Raw genomic sequence first — 19,247 nt, 5'->3', positions numbered from 1 at the left:
CGCTGGGCGCAGCGCTCCAGCCAGCACGGCACAGCCAACACGCCACTGTTGTTTCTCGACACCTTTCCCTTCATTACCCTGCAATTCCCTGGGAAGTGGTTTTTTTTTTTGCCTGAGGTGATGAACTGGCTTAGGCCCTCCTCCTTGGCAAATTCCAGCTGAACAGTTTCTTAGCTGGAGTTATTAGCTCATTGACGACAAAGCCCCCTTACCTCCTCCCGCTCCGAAAACCCATTCATTTGGTTGTTTATGTCTTCCAACTGGAGATATTTTCTGATCTTCTCAACCATGGGTTTCTGGGCCCAGCAGATTCCTATTTTTCTGAGTCATAAATCCCTGAGCCCAGTGGATTTGGGAACCTTTCTTTTAAAAAGGCATGTGGTGAGGGGAAGAAAGAAAAAAACAGGCAGAGGAATCTGGGCGAAATAAGCAGAGTTTGGGTTTTCCCCCACCCTGGGCATGGTGAGCTGTAAAATTGTCGGTGATTTAAAAATCCCGTCTAGGGTTGGACGACTGTTGTGATGGCTTATAGCAGGGACGGGGAAGGCTTGAGCCCAGGGGCCATGTGGGTGGCCCTCTGGGACTCTTTGCCTGGCCCCCGGGAAAATTCTTTGCCATCCAGGCAAGCGTGAGCATTATCAGAATTCCATAATGCCAGCCCCCCGAAAACACTTAAGGCAGGATTGGGGAGAGGCATGGGCTGGGGAGAAGGGGCATAGCTTGGGAGAGATCTGAGGGCCAGATAGAAAAGTATGGAGGGCCACATCCAGTCCCACTGGGGCCTGAGACTTCCCTGCCCTGGTGCTAGAGTATGACCTGAAGGAAATGGCAGAATTTGGTTTGCTATAAACATTTTTGTCTGGACAAGCCCACTTGGGTATCTAGAATGCCCAATGCATTCTAGATTTTAAGTTTATTGCTGGTTTTAATGATCTGAATGTTTTAAATGTTTTTTTACCAATCATCGGTTTGGTTTTTTAAAAAACAAAAACAAATGATATATAATTTTTATGCAGTAAATAAAATAATAGGTTAAGATCCACATAGTGAGGCTGTCAAGGATGACACAGAAGGAATGTTCTTACAGCTGTGGAACTCACTGCCACTGGAGCATGGCCGATATTGAGCTTGATTCCACCATGGTCACAGAACAGCGTGGTGGGGATTTTGCTTTGGGTGAAGGTAGCGAAGAGGGGGAGGAATTCAGTTCCGTTTGCATTTTACAGCGGACGTGCTTGACTCACACTTTCTGAAACAATACATGAGCTGAAGCACAGTGAGCCTTTTGAAACCTGCTGTTCTCTGGATTTTGCAGCGCGGCTCTCCAACCCAAACGTGAGGACAATAAACATGCAAATTAGGACAAAAGTGTGCATTAAAATGAAAATAGCATGCAAAAAATGTGCTATGCTAGGGGAAATTGCTTTGCTCACTTTTGTATATTGGGAGAAATAACCACTATATAAGGCTGGTTGAAACTTCTGCAAGGACTTTGTGGGGGGGGGGGATTCACAAACTGCCATGAAAACGAGGAGGATAGTGTGGCGGAAATGACAAACTGAGATAATCCAAAATGACGGATTCGCCCATCATAGCAGAACATCCCAGGTTCAATCCCGGCATGGTGCTGATAACGCCAAGGTTGCAGGTTCGATATCCGTATCGGACAGCGGCAAATTCTGAACCCTGGAGAGTGGCTGCCAACCAGTGCAGACACTACTGAGTTGGAAGAACCAATGGTCTGGCTCAGCAGAAGGCAGCATACTGTGTTTCTACTTGAATCTGCCTTTAATTCGCAACCATGAGGACTAGAATCTTGCTTCATTTGCAGGGGGGGGGGAGCTCTAAGGCAGCTCCCTATGTGTGGGGTCACGAATCCTCTGGAAATCCCTGCCTTGTGACAGCAGCCTGATGGAGGCTCTTGTTTTGCAGGCGCCTGGTGGAGCGACTGGAGAACATGCGGAAGAACGTGATGGGCAACGGCTTATCTCAGTGCCTGCTCTGCGGAGAGACTCTGGGGCTGCTGGGGAGCACGGCTGTCTTTTGCAAAGACTGCAAAAAGGTGAGATTGCTGGTACCTGCAGAAGCGTCACTTAGTCCCGCTGCAATCTCAGCCAAAGAGTCCCTAACAGGTGGCCACCAAACCTCTGTTTAAAACCTTCAGGGAAGGAGAGCCCATCACCTCCCAAGGGAGTCCATTCCTCTGTCAAACAGCTCTTTCCGTCAGGACATTCTTCTTAATAAAAATAATAATTTATTATTTATACACTGCCCATGGGACGCTGTGGGTTAAACCACAGAGCCTAGGACTTGCTGATCAGAAGGTTGCCGGTTCGAATCCCTGTGATGGGGTGAGCTCCCGTTGCTCGGTCCCTGCTCCTGCCAACCTAGCAGTTTGAAAGCACGTCAGAGTGCAAGTAGATAAACCGGTACCACTCCGGCGGGAAGGTAAACGGCATTTCCGTGCACTGCTCTGGTTCGCCAGAAGTGGCTTAGTCATGCTGGCCACATGACCCGGAAGCTGTACGCCGGCTCCCTCGGCCAATAAAGCGAGATGAGCGCCGCAACCCCAGAGTCAGCCATGACTGGACCTAATGGTCAGGGGTCCCTTTACCTTTACTTTTATCCCATCTATCCAGCTAGGTTTCCCCAGCCACTTTGGGCAGTTTCCAACAAAATATTAAAAATACAAGAAAACATCAAACATGAAAAACTTCCCTAAACAGGGCTGCCTTGAGATGTCTTATAAAAATCAGTTGCTTATTTCCTTGACATCTGATGGGAGGGTGTTCCACAGGGCGGGCACCACTACTGAAAAGGCCCTGTGCCTGGTTCCTTGTAACCTCATTTCTCGCAGGGAGGGAACCACCAGAACCTCAGCGTTCAGGCTGAACGATGGGGGTGGAGACACTCCTTCAGGTCTACTGGGCTGAGGCCGTTTAGGGCTTTCAAGGTCAGCACCAACACTTTGAATTGTGCCTGGAAACATACTGGGGGCCAATGTAGGTCTTTCAGGTCTTATATGTAGGTCTTATATGCTCTCAGTGGCTGCTCCCAGTCACCAGTCTAGCTGCCGCATTCTGGATTAATTGTAGTTTCCAGGTCGCCTTCACAGGTAGCCCCACGTAGAGCACATTGCAGTAGTCCAAGCGGAAGATGACTAGAGCATGCACCACTCTGGTGAGAGAGTCTGTGGGCAGGTAGGAATCTAGTTGGAATCTCCTTTCTTATAACTTAAAAGCCATCGGTTCGGATCCTGCTCCTCCTGAGCAGCAGAAAAGAACCTTGCTCCATCTTCCTCGGCGCGAGCCCTTCAAATATATGAAGATGACTATCAGATCTCCTCTCGGTTTTCTTTTCCTGGTGAAACACAACCCACTCTCCCTTTGTTCTTCTTAAGCCTTTATCGCTGATGCTCTCTGCTGTGCTTTGGGTTGATCGATTGATCATGAGTTTGTTTGTATTCTGCCTTTCCATAGTGAGCTGCGTTCAGAGGAACTTCCAGCAGACACCCATTTATTACCATTTTGGGGGGGCAGCTTGAAAGCTGGGGGGGAGAGAGAGAGGGATAATGATTTGGAAAACATCTCAGTGAATCCTAAGAAGGTGAAAACCTGCATTTTAGCAAGTCTAGAATGAAGTCAGTTTTAATAATAATAATAATAATAATAATAATAATAATAATAATAATAATAAAAAAAAATTGTTGTTGTTGTTGTTGTTGTTGTTGTTTAGTCGTGTCCAACTCTTCGTGGCCCCCTGGACCAGAGCACACCAGGCACTCCTGTCTTCCATTGCCTCCCGCAGTTTGGTCAAACTCATGCTGGTAGCTTCGAGAATACTGTCCCACCATCTCGTCCTCTGCCGTCCCCTTCTCCTTGTGCCCTCCATCTTTCCCAACATCAGGGTCTTTTCCAGGGAGTCTTCTCTTCTCATGAGGTGGCCAAAGTATTGGAGCTTCAGCTTCAGGATCTGTCCTTCCAGTGAGCACTCAGGGCTGATTTCCTTCAGAATGGAGAGGTTTGATCTTCTTGCAGTCCATGGGACTCTCAAGAGTCTCCTCCAGCACCAGAATTCAAAAGCATCAATTATTCAGCGATCAGTCTTCTTTATGGTCCAGCTCTCACTTCCATACATCACTACTGGGAAAACCATAGCTTTAAGTATATGGACCTTTGTTGGCAAGGTGATGTCTCTGCTTTTTAAGATGCTGTCTAGGTTTGTCATAATAATAATAATAATATCTGGAATTAGATACATCAGTGGAAAGCAAAAAAGAACTGAAATGTAGTGGATCCAGGAGCCTCTGCAGCCTGGGTTGCAGACTACACAGAGAGTAAGACCTTCTGTATGAATGGGACCGAGTTTTGCGGCCCAGTTCCCCAGCCCGCATAAGCCTGGTGGCATAGAAAAGTTTTTCAGCAGGCGTTGAAAGGTCAAAGCAGAAGGCTCCTGCTGAATTTCTGGTGGCAGAGTGTTCCACAGGACTCTGTGTTAAGGCTCAGTTTTTTGTCACTGTCTGAGGAACCTCGCAGGCACAGTGTGTGTGTGTGTGTGTGAGAGAGAGAGAGAGACCAACATCGCTTCTACAAAGGATCTTGGATATCGAGCCGCGATGCAAGGAGTCAGGTGGTCCCTAAGGTGCCCTGAATCTAAGTTGTTCAGAGCTTTGTCAATTAATACAAGGGCGTTGAGCGTGTCGTTAAACTACGGAACTCGCTGCCACAGGAAACTGGGATGGCCACCAACTTAGATGGCTTCAAACGGGGTGGAACGGATTCCCTCGGGAGGTGGTGGACTCTCCTTCCTTGGAGGTTTTTAAGCAGAGGTTGGATAGCCCTTTGCCAGGGATGCTTTAGCTGAGATTCATGCATCCCAGGGGGTTGGTCTAGATGACCCCCAGGGTCCCTTCCAACTCCACAATTCTGTGATTCTATGAGGTTTGGAGGAGGAAAATGCTATGGATGGCTACTAGCCACAATGGCTATCCTCTGGTTCCTCAATCGGAGGCAGCAAATACTTCTGAATACCAGTTCCTGGAAACCACAGGAGAGGAGAGGGCTCTTGGGTTCGAATCCTGCTCGCTGGTCAGCCTGAAAGGATAACAACAACAACAACAACAACAATAAAAAATTATTTATTTATATCCCATCCTCCCCTGCCAGAGCCAGGCTCAGGGCGGCTAACATCAATAAAATTTCAGCAAAAACAGAATAAGAAAAAAGAAAAAGAAAAAAAAATTAAAATACAGGTTAAAATGCCATTTTAAATGGGGGCCTAGATGGGCCACTGGCCCAATCCTGCAAACACTTCCAGCGCTCTTAGCGTGGCTTGGTAGTTGATGGGCAGCCAGTGAAGATAATTTATCTTGGGAAGCAACCTTTTGAAAACCTTGTAAAACAAAGGAAGGTCGACTCGGGAACTCTGGCAGAGTGTGTAAACGTCTGCCCAATAAGCTGCTCTTTCCTTGCGTCAAAATTCAACGGAGTTCGCCCTTCGTGCACTTTCCGTGCGAGGAAAAAGCAACACCCAGCCTTGCGTGAAAACGGATTGCGGCCACCCGTTAAGTATAGCCCTCTGGGCTGGGCTTGGCAAGGTTATAGGTTTGGGGGCTTCCTCTCTCCCACCCCCCACCAATCTAAAGTCCACAATTTTTCTTTCCCATCCCGCTTCGCTGCCTTCCCATCTGAAACCCCATTTAGTTTGCGAAGAGCAAGGCTTCCTTCACGCCCGACGGCACGCAGAAAGCATTTAAGTGCTTTTAAATTACCAAGGGAGGTGATGTTGAAATGACAGCTCACTGTCTGCAAAATAGTTTCCGCAGGGAGCGGAATTGTTGTATTATTATTATTTTTTTCATTTTTAAAATACCTTGCTTTTTTTTCAATTTGCGATATTCTAAGGCAGGGGGCAAATATAGCAGGCTGGGTTGACAAGCTAAGCCACTACTCTCTTTTTATTTTATTTTTAATTCTTTTGCTCTCCCCCACCACCTCCAACGGTCAATTTAATGGGAGAAGACAGGAGTGGGAAGGAATGAGGAAGGAAGTGATATTGCCTCAGGTAGAACCTACACCAAACCTTTTAAAGCACATTCCCCCCCTTCCAAATCATCATGGGAACTGTAGTCTACCTTTCAGAGCTACAGTACCTGGCACACTTAACAAACTACACTTCCCAAGATTCATTGGGGCGGGGGAAGCTGCATGCTTTAAATACGGATTTCCCAAACTTGGGTCTTCAGCTGTTTTTGGACTACAGTTCCCATCATCCCTGACCACTGGTCCTGCTAGCTAGGGATGATGGGAGTTGTAGTCCAAAAACAGCCGGAGACCCAAGTTTGGGGAACGCTGCTTTAAATGTGGACGACTAGCAAGAACTGCTAACGGAAGATTGTTAGCTTCAAACCATGGTTGGTGGAAACACCGACCAACTGTGGTTAGTAGGAACCTAACTGTAAAGCCTAGACAGCATCGTAAAAAAGCAGAGACATCACCTTGCCAACAAAGGTCCGTATAGTTAAAGCTCTGGTTTGCCCAGTAGTGATGTATGGAAGTGAGAGCTGGACCATAAAGAAGGCTGATCGCCGAAGAATTGATGCTTTTGAATTCTGGTACTGGAGGAGACTCTTGAGAGTCCCATGGACTGCAAGAAGATCCAACCTCTCCATTCTGAAGGAAATCAGGGGTCACGAAGAGTTGGACACGACTAAATGACTAAACAACAACAACAACTGTAAAGCTGTTATTTTCTTTGCTATGTTTCTATCCCACTTTTCAGACAAATATTGTCTCTCAGTGATTTAAGAGAGAGAGAAGGGTCTTGTCCTAGGTTTAATCAACTAAGAAGGCAAGACCCACATGAAACGGGGAACGGAGGGAAATGATGTTTTCTTTGCCAGGAGTGCAGAGCTTCAACTTTAAGCAACAGTGCCCAGTTTGGGCCAGTCTGGTCTTCCTTTGCTGGTTTCTCATTGGTACAGCATCTCCCTTTCAGGCAGAAGGTTCCAGGTCCAACCCCCAATGTCATCTCCATGTGGGGCTGGGGGAAAAGCTCCTTGTCTGACAGTCAGTGTTGACAGTACCGACCTAGATGGACCAGTGTTTTGTTGTTGTTTAGTTGTTTAGTCGTGTCCGACTCCTCATGACCCCCTGGACCAGAGCACGCCAGGCACTCCTGTCTTCCACTGCCTCCCACAGTTTGGTCAAACTCATGCTGGTAGCTTCGAGAACACTGTCCCACCATCTCGTCCTCTGTCGTCCCCTTCTCCTTGTGCCCTCCATCTTTCCCAACATCAGGGTCTTTTCCAGGGAGTCTTCTCTTCTCATGAGGTGGCCAAAGTACTGGAGCCTCAGCTTCAGGATCTGTCCTTCCAGGGAGCACTCAGGGCTGATTTCCTTCAGGATGGAGAGGTTTGATCTTCTTGCAGTCCATGGGACTCTCAAGAGTCTCCTCCAGCACCAGAATTCAAAAGCATCAGTTCTTCGGCGATCAGCCTTCTTTATGGTCCAGCTCTCACTTCCATACATCACTACTGGGAAAACCATGGCTTTAACTATACGGACCTTTGTTGGCAAGGTGATGTCTCTGCTAACTTTGTCCAAAGCCCAGCTCCCTACGTTCCTAAAACTAGAAAGAAGAAGACAGCAGAGATATCCCAAATATAAGTTCCAAGGGGGCAGCCGCATTAGTCTCATCTGACCCAACATCCATCAGGTTGGCTGATCTTTGGTTCAGTGGTAGATCACCTACAGAAGGTCGTGTCTTCAGTATCCGGCAGGTAGATCTGCGAATTGTCCCCAGCCAGAAACTCCAGAGAGTAGCTTCCAGTCAGTGCAGGTAATACTGAGCTGGATGGTCTGAATCGGCATAAGGCATCTTCCTGCGTTCCTATTGAAACCAGCCCTGAACTTAGAACAGGGGTGGGCAACCTAAGGCCCAGGAGCCGGATGCGGACTAATCGCCTTCTAAATCCGGCCCACGGACGGTCCGGGAATCAGCGTGTTTTTACATGAGTAGAATGTGTGCTTTTATTTAAACTGCATCTCTGGGTTATTTGTGGGGCACAGGAATTTGTTCCAAAATATAGTCCGGCCCACCACATGGTCTGAGGGATGGAAAAGGTTGCTGACCCCTGACTTAAAACCATGAGGTCTGGAAACTTGCTTTGATTCAAAAGAAGGGCTGCAGCTTGGTCGCTGTTCCTTCTTTCGGCTTATAGATGGGGATTTATTCTCCACATGTCAAAATTAAGAATTTTATGAGGATTTGAGGGGACTCTTCTTTCTTCTTAGTATCCTTTAAAGTACCTGCAAATAACCCCCACCCTGCAAAACTCTCTCCCCCTTTTCTCCTCCTCCGCCTGCGAGCCAAAGCGAAGGAAAACGGTTTTTGTTTCCTGGGTGATATGGCTGAAAAGCAGGAGGGAATTTCTTATTTTGAAGGCTTCTAGAATTCCACAGGCGCCCATCAGGGGGCAGCACTTGACTGTTACAGACCTAAGCTATAGACCTGAATCCCCGCAGGGAGAGAAACAGCAGCGATTTATTCCTCCCCTTAAGCAAGAGAGCAATCCTGGACTTCTCATGTTTGGGTCTAGCACAAGCCAGGAGTGGGGAACTTTTTTTCAGTCTTGAGGGCCACGTCCCCTTCCTCGTAACCTCCTGGGGGCCGCACGCCAGAGGCAAAAGTGAGCAGAGTAATAAACGTAAATATTAAAACACACAGCGGTGTAGGTGATGAGATTCCTACTCAGAGTAGACCCATTGAATCAGCAGAAGTTGGCCATGTCCATAATTTCAATGAGCCTACTCTGAGTAGGAGTGGCTTTGGATATTCCCCACGTGCCCCCTCTCTTCCAGGCAAGGAACAGGCATTTTCAGCCCGGTGAAAACACTCCAGGAGAGTGGGGATTGGGACCAGCAGGGGGCGTGGCCTGAGAAGAAGGGGAGGGGCTTCCCAAGTATGCCAAAGGCATGATAAAAAGGACTAGAAGGCTTCACGCCCGGACGTTCTTCACCCTTGCTCTTAAGAACAAAGGAGCTGGATATTTTTTAGCCTGCGCAAGAGGAGGCTGAGAGGAGATAGGAGAGGCATCTTCCAGTATCTAAAGGGCTGTTGCATGGAAGACGGAGCAAGCTTGTTTTCTCCTGCTCCAGAGAGTAGGGCCTGAACCATGGGTAGGCAAACTAAGGCCCGGGGGCTGGATCCGGCCCATTCACCTTCTAAATCCGGCCTGCGGACGGTCCAGGAATCAGCGTGTTTTTACATGAGTAGAATGTGTCCTTTTATTTTAAATGCATCTCCGGGTTATTTGTGGGGCACAGGGATTTGTTCATTATTTTTTTTCTTTTCAAAATACAGTCCGGCCCCCATAAGGTCTGAGGGACAGTGGACCGGCCCCCTGCTGAAAAAGTTTGCTGCCCCCTGCCCTGAACCAATGGATTTAAATGACAAGGAAGGAGATCCCCACTAAACTTTAGGAAGAACAGTGCAATGGACATCCTCTGTCAGGGATTCTCAAACTGCGATTCCCGCATTGCAGGGGTTGGGCTCATAGCTGTCAACGTTTCCCTTTTTTAAAGGGAAATTCCCTTATTCTGAATAGGATTCCTTGCAAGAAAAGGGAAAAGTTGACAGCTATGGTTGACACTACAATTCTATGCGGCTTCTCTGGGGCAAACTTGAACGTGCTTTTAATGGGTTAACCAGCCTTCTCGATGGCGATCAATGGCCGCCAGCACCACCTGCGGCTCTTGCAGTTCCATTGGGCACCTTAATTCTCTTCCCCCTCCAGCTACCCCCAGCACCATGAGGGACTATTGGCGTTCCCTCATTAGGAGAATTGATTTTATATTGAGCACCAGCTGTTTATCCCCCGGCCGAACCTGCCTGCTACATCTCTCTCTCTCTGTTTTTGAAACGTTTACCCATCTCAAGCCCTGTGGGTTTGTTCCTCCCACCCCTCTTGTGTTTGGGGAGAGTTGGTCAACAGCTAAGCCACCCTCCCCAATCTGAGGTCCTATGACCTGCAAGCAGGTGCCCAGAAACGGTGATCCATTTCCAAAGGGATGCTGCCTCCAGCTTCAGAGTTATGGGACGCCCCCCTCTGGTGGGCTTGGAAATTGCAGCAGCGCAGCTTGGCACCTGCGGCGGACGGTTAGGAGCCGCCATTTTGATTTCCCACAATGCTCCGGGGCAAGAGTTTCCAACGTGGCGCTTGCCAGAACCAGCGAAAGGCTCGCTATGGCCGCGTTTTGGTACCTGATAGGGAGCCCCCCACCCCCAATTTAGTGATCTTGTCTCCTTTTCTGCTTTTTAAGATACCACAACCATTACAACATGCCCAACGTGGCAGCCATTTTGTATTGGGCCCCTCTCCGCGTGGCAGCCATTTTGTGACTGGCCCCCACCATAGCTGTCAACGTTTCCCTTTTTTAAGGGAAATTCTCTTATTCCGAATAGGAATTTCCCTTAAAAAAAGGGAAATGTTCACAGCTATGGCCCCCATGGCTCTCTCTCAGCATTTCCCAGTGGAGCAGTGCACTATGGGTAATTTAAATGGCAGGTCTCCTAGTGTTGTTTGTTTGTTTGTTTGCTTCTTTCCTTCAAATGGAGGGTGGCGTTGGGCTCCTTCGGCCTTTCTAATGGTTCCCACCCCAATCCCCGTGTCGTCTTTCCCCCCCAGAAAGTCTGCACCAAATGTGGGATTGAAACCCTGAGCTCCCAGAAGCGGCCCGTCTGGTTCTGCAAGATTTGCAGCGAGCAGAGAGAGGTGAGTCCATGGTGACAGGATTCCTGCTTTGCAGTATCAAATGCCTGCTTCTTCAGGAAAGACTCCAATAATAATCAGAGGGGGGGGGGCAGAAATTATTCCTTGCGCAACCGCCAAGTTTTTGGGTCAGTAGAAACTAGTTTCTGCCTGCCTCCTTCATCCACACACCAAGGCGGTCTTGAGTATCATATGCTTTAGGTTTGGAAGGGTCAGTCTGGATGATGCACAGGGGTCCCTTCCAAACCTGTGATCCTGTATCCTGAGAGCCGGTGTGATGCAGCAGTGAGAGTCAGACTAGGACTCGGGAGACCAAGGTTCAAATTCCCACTGAGCCAATATCTTGAGAGCATCAGATTGACTTATCCCAGCAACAGAATGTCCCACGTTAAACTTAGATTGCAGGTGAGGAACAAAACACACAAAACACTTCCTGCGAAGAGAGATGAGTGTTGCTTTGACCCTTGCACCTTCATTTTTTAACCGTTGTGTGAAGGATCTATTGATTTGCCCTCCCTCCATTAACTGAGTTTAATCTTAATTTTTCTTGTTTAATTTATTTATTGTTTTATCTACGTATATCCCACTTTTCCTCAAAATAAAGGAAATCAAGTTGGCAAGCATGGTTTCCCTCTCTCCCCCTTTCATCCTCACAACAGTCCTGCGATGTAGATTAGGCCAAGAGGCTGTGACTAGCCCAAGGATCTCCAAGGGAGCTTCATGGCTAAGTGGAGATTTGAACCCTGGTCTCCCAGTCATTTAGTCGTGTCCACTACTGGGAAAACCATAGCTTTAACTATACGGACCTTTGTTGGCAAGGTGATGCCTCTGCTTTTTAAGATGCTGTCTAGGTTTGTCATTGCTTTTCTCCCAAGAAGCAGGCGTCTTTTAATTTCGTGGCTGCTGTCGCCATCTGCAGTGATCATGGAGACCAAGAAAGTAAAATCTCTCACTGCCTCCATTTCTTCCTCTTCTAGAGAGGAAGCCTCACTCCTCAAAGCTTTATAAAGAGTGCAGACTAGAGGTACAGGAACTCCTGACTCAATACTGCCATCTCCACATGGACATAACCGTTTTCCCCAGTGGTGAAGGCAGTATATATTCAATCTTGCGAAAGTGACAGCACGTCTGTATTTTGGAATTGTTAAATTTTGCAAATAGGGTACCAGAGTGTCAAAATGACTAGGTGGGAATTGGCTTACTGGCTGACCTCTCTGGGCTGTTGTGAGGATGGGGAGAATATGGATGCCTCCTTCCGCCCTTCTGTGGAAGGGTGGTATACAAATGTGAGGAATGAGAAGTAGTTGAGCGATAAAAGCAGAGTAAGACGTTTTCAAAATGTCTCCCTTCATCGGTGCCCTTATCCAGGAAAAGCAGTCCCCTCCTTTACCCCTTGACAGGGCCAGCACTGCTCAGCCCCTGTGAAGCTTGACGACGCGATGCTGTTTAAACACCAGCCTTTTAACATGACAAATCTGTCCGGTTTGAGGCTTGTGCAGAGCCAGGAATGATTTATTTGAAGCCTGATCACCTCCTGCTCGCAGCAGACTAGGGACGGGCAGATATGTCAATTTCAGTTTCCATCATATTTCCAATCTTCAGCTCTCCACATTTCTGCACCAGTTTCCAGTAAAAAAGAAAGCCCTCGTAAAAATTCAGCAATTTAGTGTGAGTTTCTCCTAATAGGCATGTTTGTCATTCAGTTTTGCCTAATATCCACTTTTGGTAAAGCAAGGCTGGGTAACAACAGCAACAACATCAGACTCTTAATATTAAGGTTGTGGTTCAAGCCCAAAAGATTCCTGCGTTGTAGGGGTTGGACTAGATGACCCTTATTGTCCCTACCAACTCTGTGTTTCTAATAATAAACAATTGTTAATTGATTTCTGATTTTAACTTTTTTTGTGTTTTTTGTTGTACGGTCTCATGCTTTATTGCTATAAACCACTTTGATATCTTTTTATGGCACAGTGGTAGATAAATATTTTTATAAATTAATTCTAATGATAATCCTAATGTGCCATTTTATGTACGTTTTACCCTGGCAGATGTTTTTTTTTCTTTTTCTTTTTTTTTTTTTTTTGCACACCTTGACTTGCCTAGACAGCAGCGTTTCAAAATCCACAGGAGCGCAAATTCCATAGGCTGGCTGTTCACATGCTTGTTTCAGGGCGTTCGGATTAAGTAAATTCGCGTTTCGGAATTAAACTGAACCGGATTTCTCTGAATTTCTGATGTCTTCTACATCAGAAGGTGCAGTATGTGGACTTGGTTTACCTGCGTTTAGGAAATCAGCCTCTTCCCACCCACCGATCCCTGCCGCTCTGCAAGGCAGTCGTGTTGTGGAGTCAAGACAGATTGGTCCAAAGGATGTAATTGCAAAGTTCTGCTGGTGCATAATGAAAAGGACTGGGGTGCTTGTTTAATTTCCCCACTTGCCTCGTTTATCCTGCTGCTGCCTGACTTTTTCTCTTTTTTTGGGGGGGTGTACAATTCTGTGCAGCCTCATTAATAATAGTGTGCGTGTTCTACATGCTAACCAAATGGGCCTGAGCCCATATAACATCTGTTAGCAAGCTGCTATTTGCTGTAATGAGAGAGAGAATGTATAAAATTACCTGGAGCCGTGCCCATGCTTGCTTCAATCGCCAACCCCACCTGCCTCCACTCCCTTGCCAAACCGCCCTCCCTGCCCTTAGAGTTGCTCTTCCACGGTCTGCCTAGACTGCCCACCTCAGTCTCCCTCTTCCGCCTTCTTTCTCCTCACCCTCCATCACTGCTGCAGTGGCTCAATAGCCCTCAGAAGACCGTTAACACTCTCTAGGTTGCAGCGCCACCTGCTGGTGCCCAAAGAAACTACTGTGTGATGACAGCCTTATCTTTTTATTATATCAATGCCATGCATCTCAAACATAGCCATTTCAGCATGGGGTGCAGAATCAAGAATTCTCAGAATCTCTTTCCCCCTTTTTAATAATCAGGTTTTCAAGAGCAAGGCTCAGCATACTTTAGGCTTGCGGGGGTTTTGTTTTTGTTTTTCTGGAAACCCACCAGTTGGAACCAAGGGTGAAATGCATATGCTTGGAATGAAAGAATTCTTATCTTGGGGAATTGGTTTTGAGAACTGAACTCAGCTCATAGTCTTGTCTACCACTTCAGATGCAACCCCCACTGTACTTTACATCAGAAGTATAGTTCAGGAGAGAATTCGTTTTGTGTTGTCGCTGTTGAAACATTTGGGAGCTAGAAAGCCTCATGGATCTACTTCAAATGTCCCACAGGTTGAGCAGGAGATCCCAATACGGCTTCCTCCCACACCAGGCCTAGTGGCAGCTGCAGGCATCGTGTTGGCCATGCCCACTTAACTGAGGGGCACTGCTATATAAATAAATTAAAGTGCTGTGGCATCTTGGGGCCAGCCCTGTGGACGGTTCATAGAATCACAGAATTGTAGAGTTGGAAGGGACCCCCAAAGGCCATCGAGTCTAACCTTCTGCAATGCAGGAATCTCGACTCAAGCATCCATGACGGAGGGCCTCTTTCTAAAAGCCTCCAGCTGAGGGAGTCCGTTCTGTGGCTCTTGCCCTCAGCAAGTTCTTCCTACTGTTTGGTTGGAATCTCCTTTCTTGTCTTTTGAATCCATTGGTTTGGAGCAAGAGAAAACAAGTTTGCCTATTATTATTTATTTAAATTTGGATAATCGCCCTTCATCCATAGATCTCAGAGCGCTTCACAACATAAAAATACAGGATAAAAACACATCTTCCATGTGACGGCCCTTCAGATATTTGACGACGGCGATCATATCTTTCTTCTCCTCCAAGCTGAGCACCCCCAACTACCTCAGCCATTCCTCATAAACCCACAGGGCCTGAAATATTTCCAAACCTTCCGATTCCCTCCACCCCAAAAGCAGACCCACAATTCCTTGACTCGAAAAACCCGTCTCATTCAGTTTGCTTTGTCGGAAGGCTCCAACGAAACTGGGTTGTTGTTTTTTTTGTCTCTGGATATTGCTTCGTTTTCTCTTGCGCTCCCTTTCCCCCCTCCCTCTCCTTCACCCAAAGCCGTGTATATTAAGTGTGCGATAATAAGCTCCCTTCATCGCAATCTCGCTATTAAAATCTAAATTGGAACGTGTGGCGAGCATTCTTGCGGGAAGCGCGATGTCTTTATCGCTGTAGCCGGCCGCATCTGCCGCTGGGGCGCCCTAATCTGCTTGCTCCGATTTTTCACACTCAAGCGATCTTTTTCTCTCGGCTTGAGTCCCTCTGAGGCTGAATTTCTATAAGGAGGCAGCAGCCTCTCAGCAGCTTGCAATACTTTTATTCCGTTGTTAATATTGTACTTTCGTTTTCCCCTTCTATGCGGTTTTTACCAGAGAGCACTCAGGCCTGTGTGTCTTTCGTAGGCTCTCTTGGGAGTGTCTAACTGCCTTGTGAGCTTGGATTTCTCATTGCGAGGTCCCAGTTATGAATGCCGGGGGGAGTGGAGGGGGGCTATCCCATACAGCACAGCCACATCATCCCACAATCTTGGAGGGCATCGGGTTGAACACTCCTGCAGTACAATGTCCTGTCCTAAAGTTAGATTGCAGGTGTAAAAGGTAAAGGGACCCCTGACCATTAGGTCCAGTCGTGACCGACTCTGGGGTTGCGGCGCTCATCTCGCTTTATTGGCCGAGGGATCCAGCGTACAGCTTCCAGGTCATGTGGCCAGCATGACCAAGCCGCTTCTAGCGAACCAGAGCAGCGCACGGAAACGCCGTTTACCTTCCCGCCAGAGCAGTACCTATTTATCTACTTGCACTGGCGTGCTTTCGAACTGCTAGGTTGGCAGGAGCAGGGACCGAGCAACGGGAGCTCACCCCATCGCAGGGATTCGAACCACCGACCTTTGGATCAGCAAGTCCTAGGCTCTGTGGTTTAACCCACAGCGCCACCCGCGTCCCTGATTGCAGGTGAGGATCGTTTAAAAAATACTATTTGCAAAGATAAACGAGGGTTGCCAGAAAAGGGCTTTTTGGCTCTTGCAGCTTCATTTCCCCCCCCTCACCATTGTGCAAAGGATTGATTTGTTCTCCCTCCATTAATTTGGTTTAAGCTGCCCTTTATCAAGCTTGTCGTGTCAGCTTCAGAAAAGAGAGAGAGAGAAGAAAAATAGGTTGGAAGAGAAATTCTCGTGCTGGACTTTGAATAGCTTGCTTTTCTGAACTGAAATTGGATGCTTTTGCTCTGAGCCCTTATTGCCACAAATGGTTTTGTTGTAAAATGTTTTCCAAAACAGCTGCAAGAGCCTCCTCTCATAAGTGTTTCTGCATGAGTCACTGTTCCAGGTGTCCCTCAGTTGGCAGAAAGCCATTGTGCTGGTCCTGGGGGGAGGTTACCGTGAGGCGTGGTCAGAGTCCGGTCCTGGGTTGAGGGTCTGGAGATTGTCCACCAAGGGCGAAGTGGGGTCCAAAGCGAGGAGCCGGGCAAGGTCGGGAACTCTGGAAGAACAGGGCTGGGTGCTGGCAGAAACAGGTTTCCAACGACGTTGCTCCCGCAACCTGGGACCGGGCTGACTGGCCTTTATCTCCTCTGAGGCCAGGGGCGGTCCCGGCCCACAGGTGACCCGCCTCTCCTGGCTTTAAGGCAAGCACTCCTCCTGAGAGCACTTAGTTCCCTCCACCTCTCTGCCCTGAGCCTCTGCAGCTCAGGAGAGGCTGGAGGGTTACTGGACCCAGAGGGAGACTCACCTTCCCCTGACAGGGCTGGGAGAGGCACACCTGTAGGCAATGGGTCCTGAATCACCTCCGGAGCCAGAGTGGATCCATCTGGTGCCTGCTCCTGAGGATCCGGCACAGGTGCAGGCGCTTCAGATTCAAGGCCCTGCCCCAGCTCAGCCGGCCCTGGAGGCAGGGACTCCTGTGCAGGCTGGGATTCCTCCGGTTCAGCCTCTGAATCAGATTCCCAGGCCATCACAGCCACGATTCATACAGAGACGCAAAGGGCAGACTCTTTTGTTTTTGAGGGCAGGCTGTTCCTCAGGTAAAAGGCAATTTCTCGCCTGCTGTTGATTGCCATGGTGATTTTCAGAGCAGGTTGTTTAAAATCAATATGTAATAGATCAATCTTGAATCCTAATTACGATTCCCTCTTCTCTTATATAAAGCGCATGAAGGATCTACCGTATCTTTACATTTATTTCATTACTTCTCTCGTTAATGCGTTAATGCAAATAACTGTAAGCTTATATGACACCTCACTGTAAGCTTTTTTAAAATCGAATCATAATAAGAAAGTTTCCAGCAATTGCTATTCAGATACAGACAATAACCCTGCGTTGTAGACTAGTCAGAGAGAGACAGTAGCTTGCCCAAGGTCATAGAATCATAGAATCATAGAATAGAATCATAGAATCATAGAGTTGGAAGAGACCACAAGGGCCATCGAGTCCAACCCCCTGCCAAGCAGGAAACACCATCAGAGCACTCCTGACATATGGTTGTCAAGCCTCTGCTTAAAGACCTCCAAAGAAGGAGACTCCACCACACTCCTTGGCAGCAAATTCCACTGTCGAACAGCTCTTACTGTCAGGAAGTTCTTCCTAATGTTTAGGTGGAATCTTCTTTCTTGTAGTTTGGATCCATTGCTCCATGTCCGCTTCTCTGGAGCAGCAGAAAACAACCTTTCTCCCTCCTCTATGTGACATCCTTTTATAGCAGAGGTCACCTAGTTTGCTTCATATCCGAGCGGTGATTCAAACCCTGATCTTAGAGGCCCTATTCCGACGCTCTAAGCACTACAGTGGCTTCCCAGTGGCATGGGACGAATGGGCAATTTCTGCACCCGGGTTGATTTCTGTCGGGATTCTCGCAGGGCTGAGTGGTTTCGCTGGGTTAGATGCTCAGTGCTTGTTCTGCTGTCCTCATTCAGTGTCCACAGGATCTTTGCAAGGGAGGAGGATGGAGAGAAAACCAGAACAAACCAGCCCCACAGCCAGTACAGTGGTACCTCTGGTTACGTACTTAATTCGTTCCGGAGGTCCGTTCTTAACCTGAAACTGTTCTTAACCTGAAGCACCACTTTAGCTAATGGGGCCTCCTGCTGCTGCTGCGCCGCCGGAGCACGATTTCTGTTCTTATCCTGAAGCAAAGTTCTTAACCCGAGGTACTATTTCTGGGTTAGCGGAGTCTGTAACCTGAAGCGTATGTAACCTGAAGCGTATGTAACCCGAGGTACCACTGTACATCCCTTGGGTCAACCCCAGGAGGGTCCAGAGATCATCCCGATTATTTGCTCTCCTTCTCTCTAGGTTTGGAAGCGGTCCGGCGCCTGGTTCTACAAGGGCCTCCCCAAGTACATCTTGCCTTTGAAAAGCGGCGGCGGCAAAGCCTGCGAGCCGACCCCACGGCCTCGTCACCTGGAGCCGCCAGTGATGGACCTCAAGGGCGTCTCCCCCCGTCATTCCTTCACCTGGGCCAGAGGAAGAGGTCAGTCCTTTCCTGGCTCTCTGTGGCCTGACAACGGGGTGTGGGGTGGGGTGAAGGCTTCTAGGGCCGCAACACGATTCTAAAGAAATATTGCAGAAATACTGTATTTTTCGCTCTATAGGGCGCACCAGACCATAGGGCGCACCTGGTTTTTTGGGTGGGAAAATTTTTAAATTCTTCCCCCCCCCCAGCCCCAAAGAGCAAAGAAGCCAAGATAGCCAGCAGGATCCATCCCGCTGGCTGTCTTGGCTTCCTCTTTAGCCACGCACAACCTCTCCAGCAGGCAGAGGCTTTGGCAGAAGCCAACACAGCTAGCGGGATGGATCCCGCTAGCTGTCTTGCCTTCCTTTTTAGCCGCGGGGCTGGGGCGGGGGAAGCCCGAGCTTGCCCCGACCCCAGCCCCCTTTGCTCCCGGAGCTTGCTGCCATCCGAAGGCTTGCAGGTAGCTGCCCAAAGACCGGGGTGCAGAGCGCTGCGCTCCCCGGGTTTTGGGCTGCAGGCTGCTATCCGCAAACCTTGGGAGCCCGGCGGGAATTCACCCCATGCTCTGAAGGCTTGCAGATAGCTTCCTGAAGCCTGGAGAGTGAGAGGGGTTGGTGCGCACCGACGCCTCTCGCTCTCCAGGCTTCAGCAAAAGTCTGCATTTGCCCCATAGGATGCGCACACATTTCCCCTTCATTTTTGGAGGGGAAAAAGTGCATCCTATAGAGCAAAAAATACGGTAAGTGGTGGTGGTGGAATCTTAGAAGTGCAGCGTTGAAAAGCGGCCCCAAGGATCATCCACGAGAGATGGCCTAGCAACTTCCGCTTAAAAACCTCCATCGAAGAAGAGTCCGTAATGGATATTTTAGCTGAGATTCCTGCACTGTAGGAACGTGGATTCTTGGAACGTGAATCCTAACCTCCTGAGCAGGAGAAAACAAGCTTGCTAACCGCCTTCCATGGAGCAGCCCTTTAAATGTTTAGAGCCAGGGTGGTGTTTTTAGTTAGAGTGTCAGATTG

The 19,247-nt window shown here is 48.4% G+C and overlaps 1 protein-coding gene across 2 annotated transcripts in view; it reads left to right on the top strand.

Annotated features, from left to right (window-relative positions):
* Positions 1–19,247, top strand: part of RPH3AL (rabphilin 3A like (without C2 domains)) — a 50,608-nt gene that overhangs the window by 16,717 nt on the left and 14,644 nt on the right. For both annotated transcript variants that reach the window (XM_081172195.1, XM_081172194.1), the window contains exons 4-6: positions 1,933–2,062; positions 10,688–10,774; positions 18,068–18,245. In XM_081172195.1, coding sequence (XP_081028321.1) covers positions 1,933–2,062; positions 10,688–10,774; positions 18,068–18,245 — 395 coding nt within the window. The remainder of the gene's footprint in view (positions 1–1,932; positions 2,063–10,687; positions 10,775–18,067; positions 18,246–19,247) is intronic.

Source organism: Podarcis bocagei (genome assembly GCF_964188305.1).
Source record: "Podarcis bocagei genome assembly, chromosome: 15".
Lineage (NCBI taxonomy): Eukaryota > Metazoa > Chordata > Lepidosauria > Squamata > Lacertidae > Podarcis > Podarcis bocagei.
Note: the sequence above shows the minus strand (reverse complement) of the source record. Positions and strands in the feature narration are given on the sequence as shown.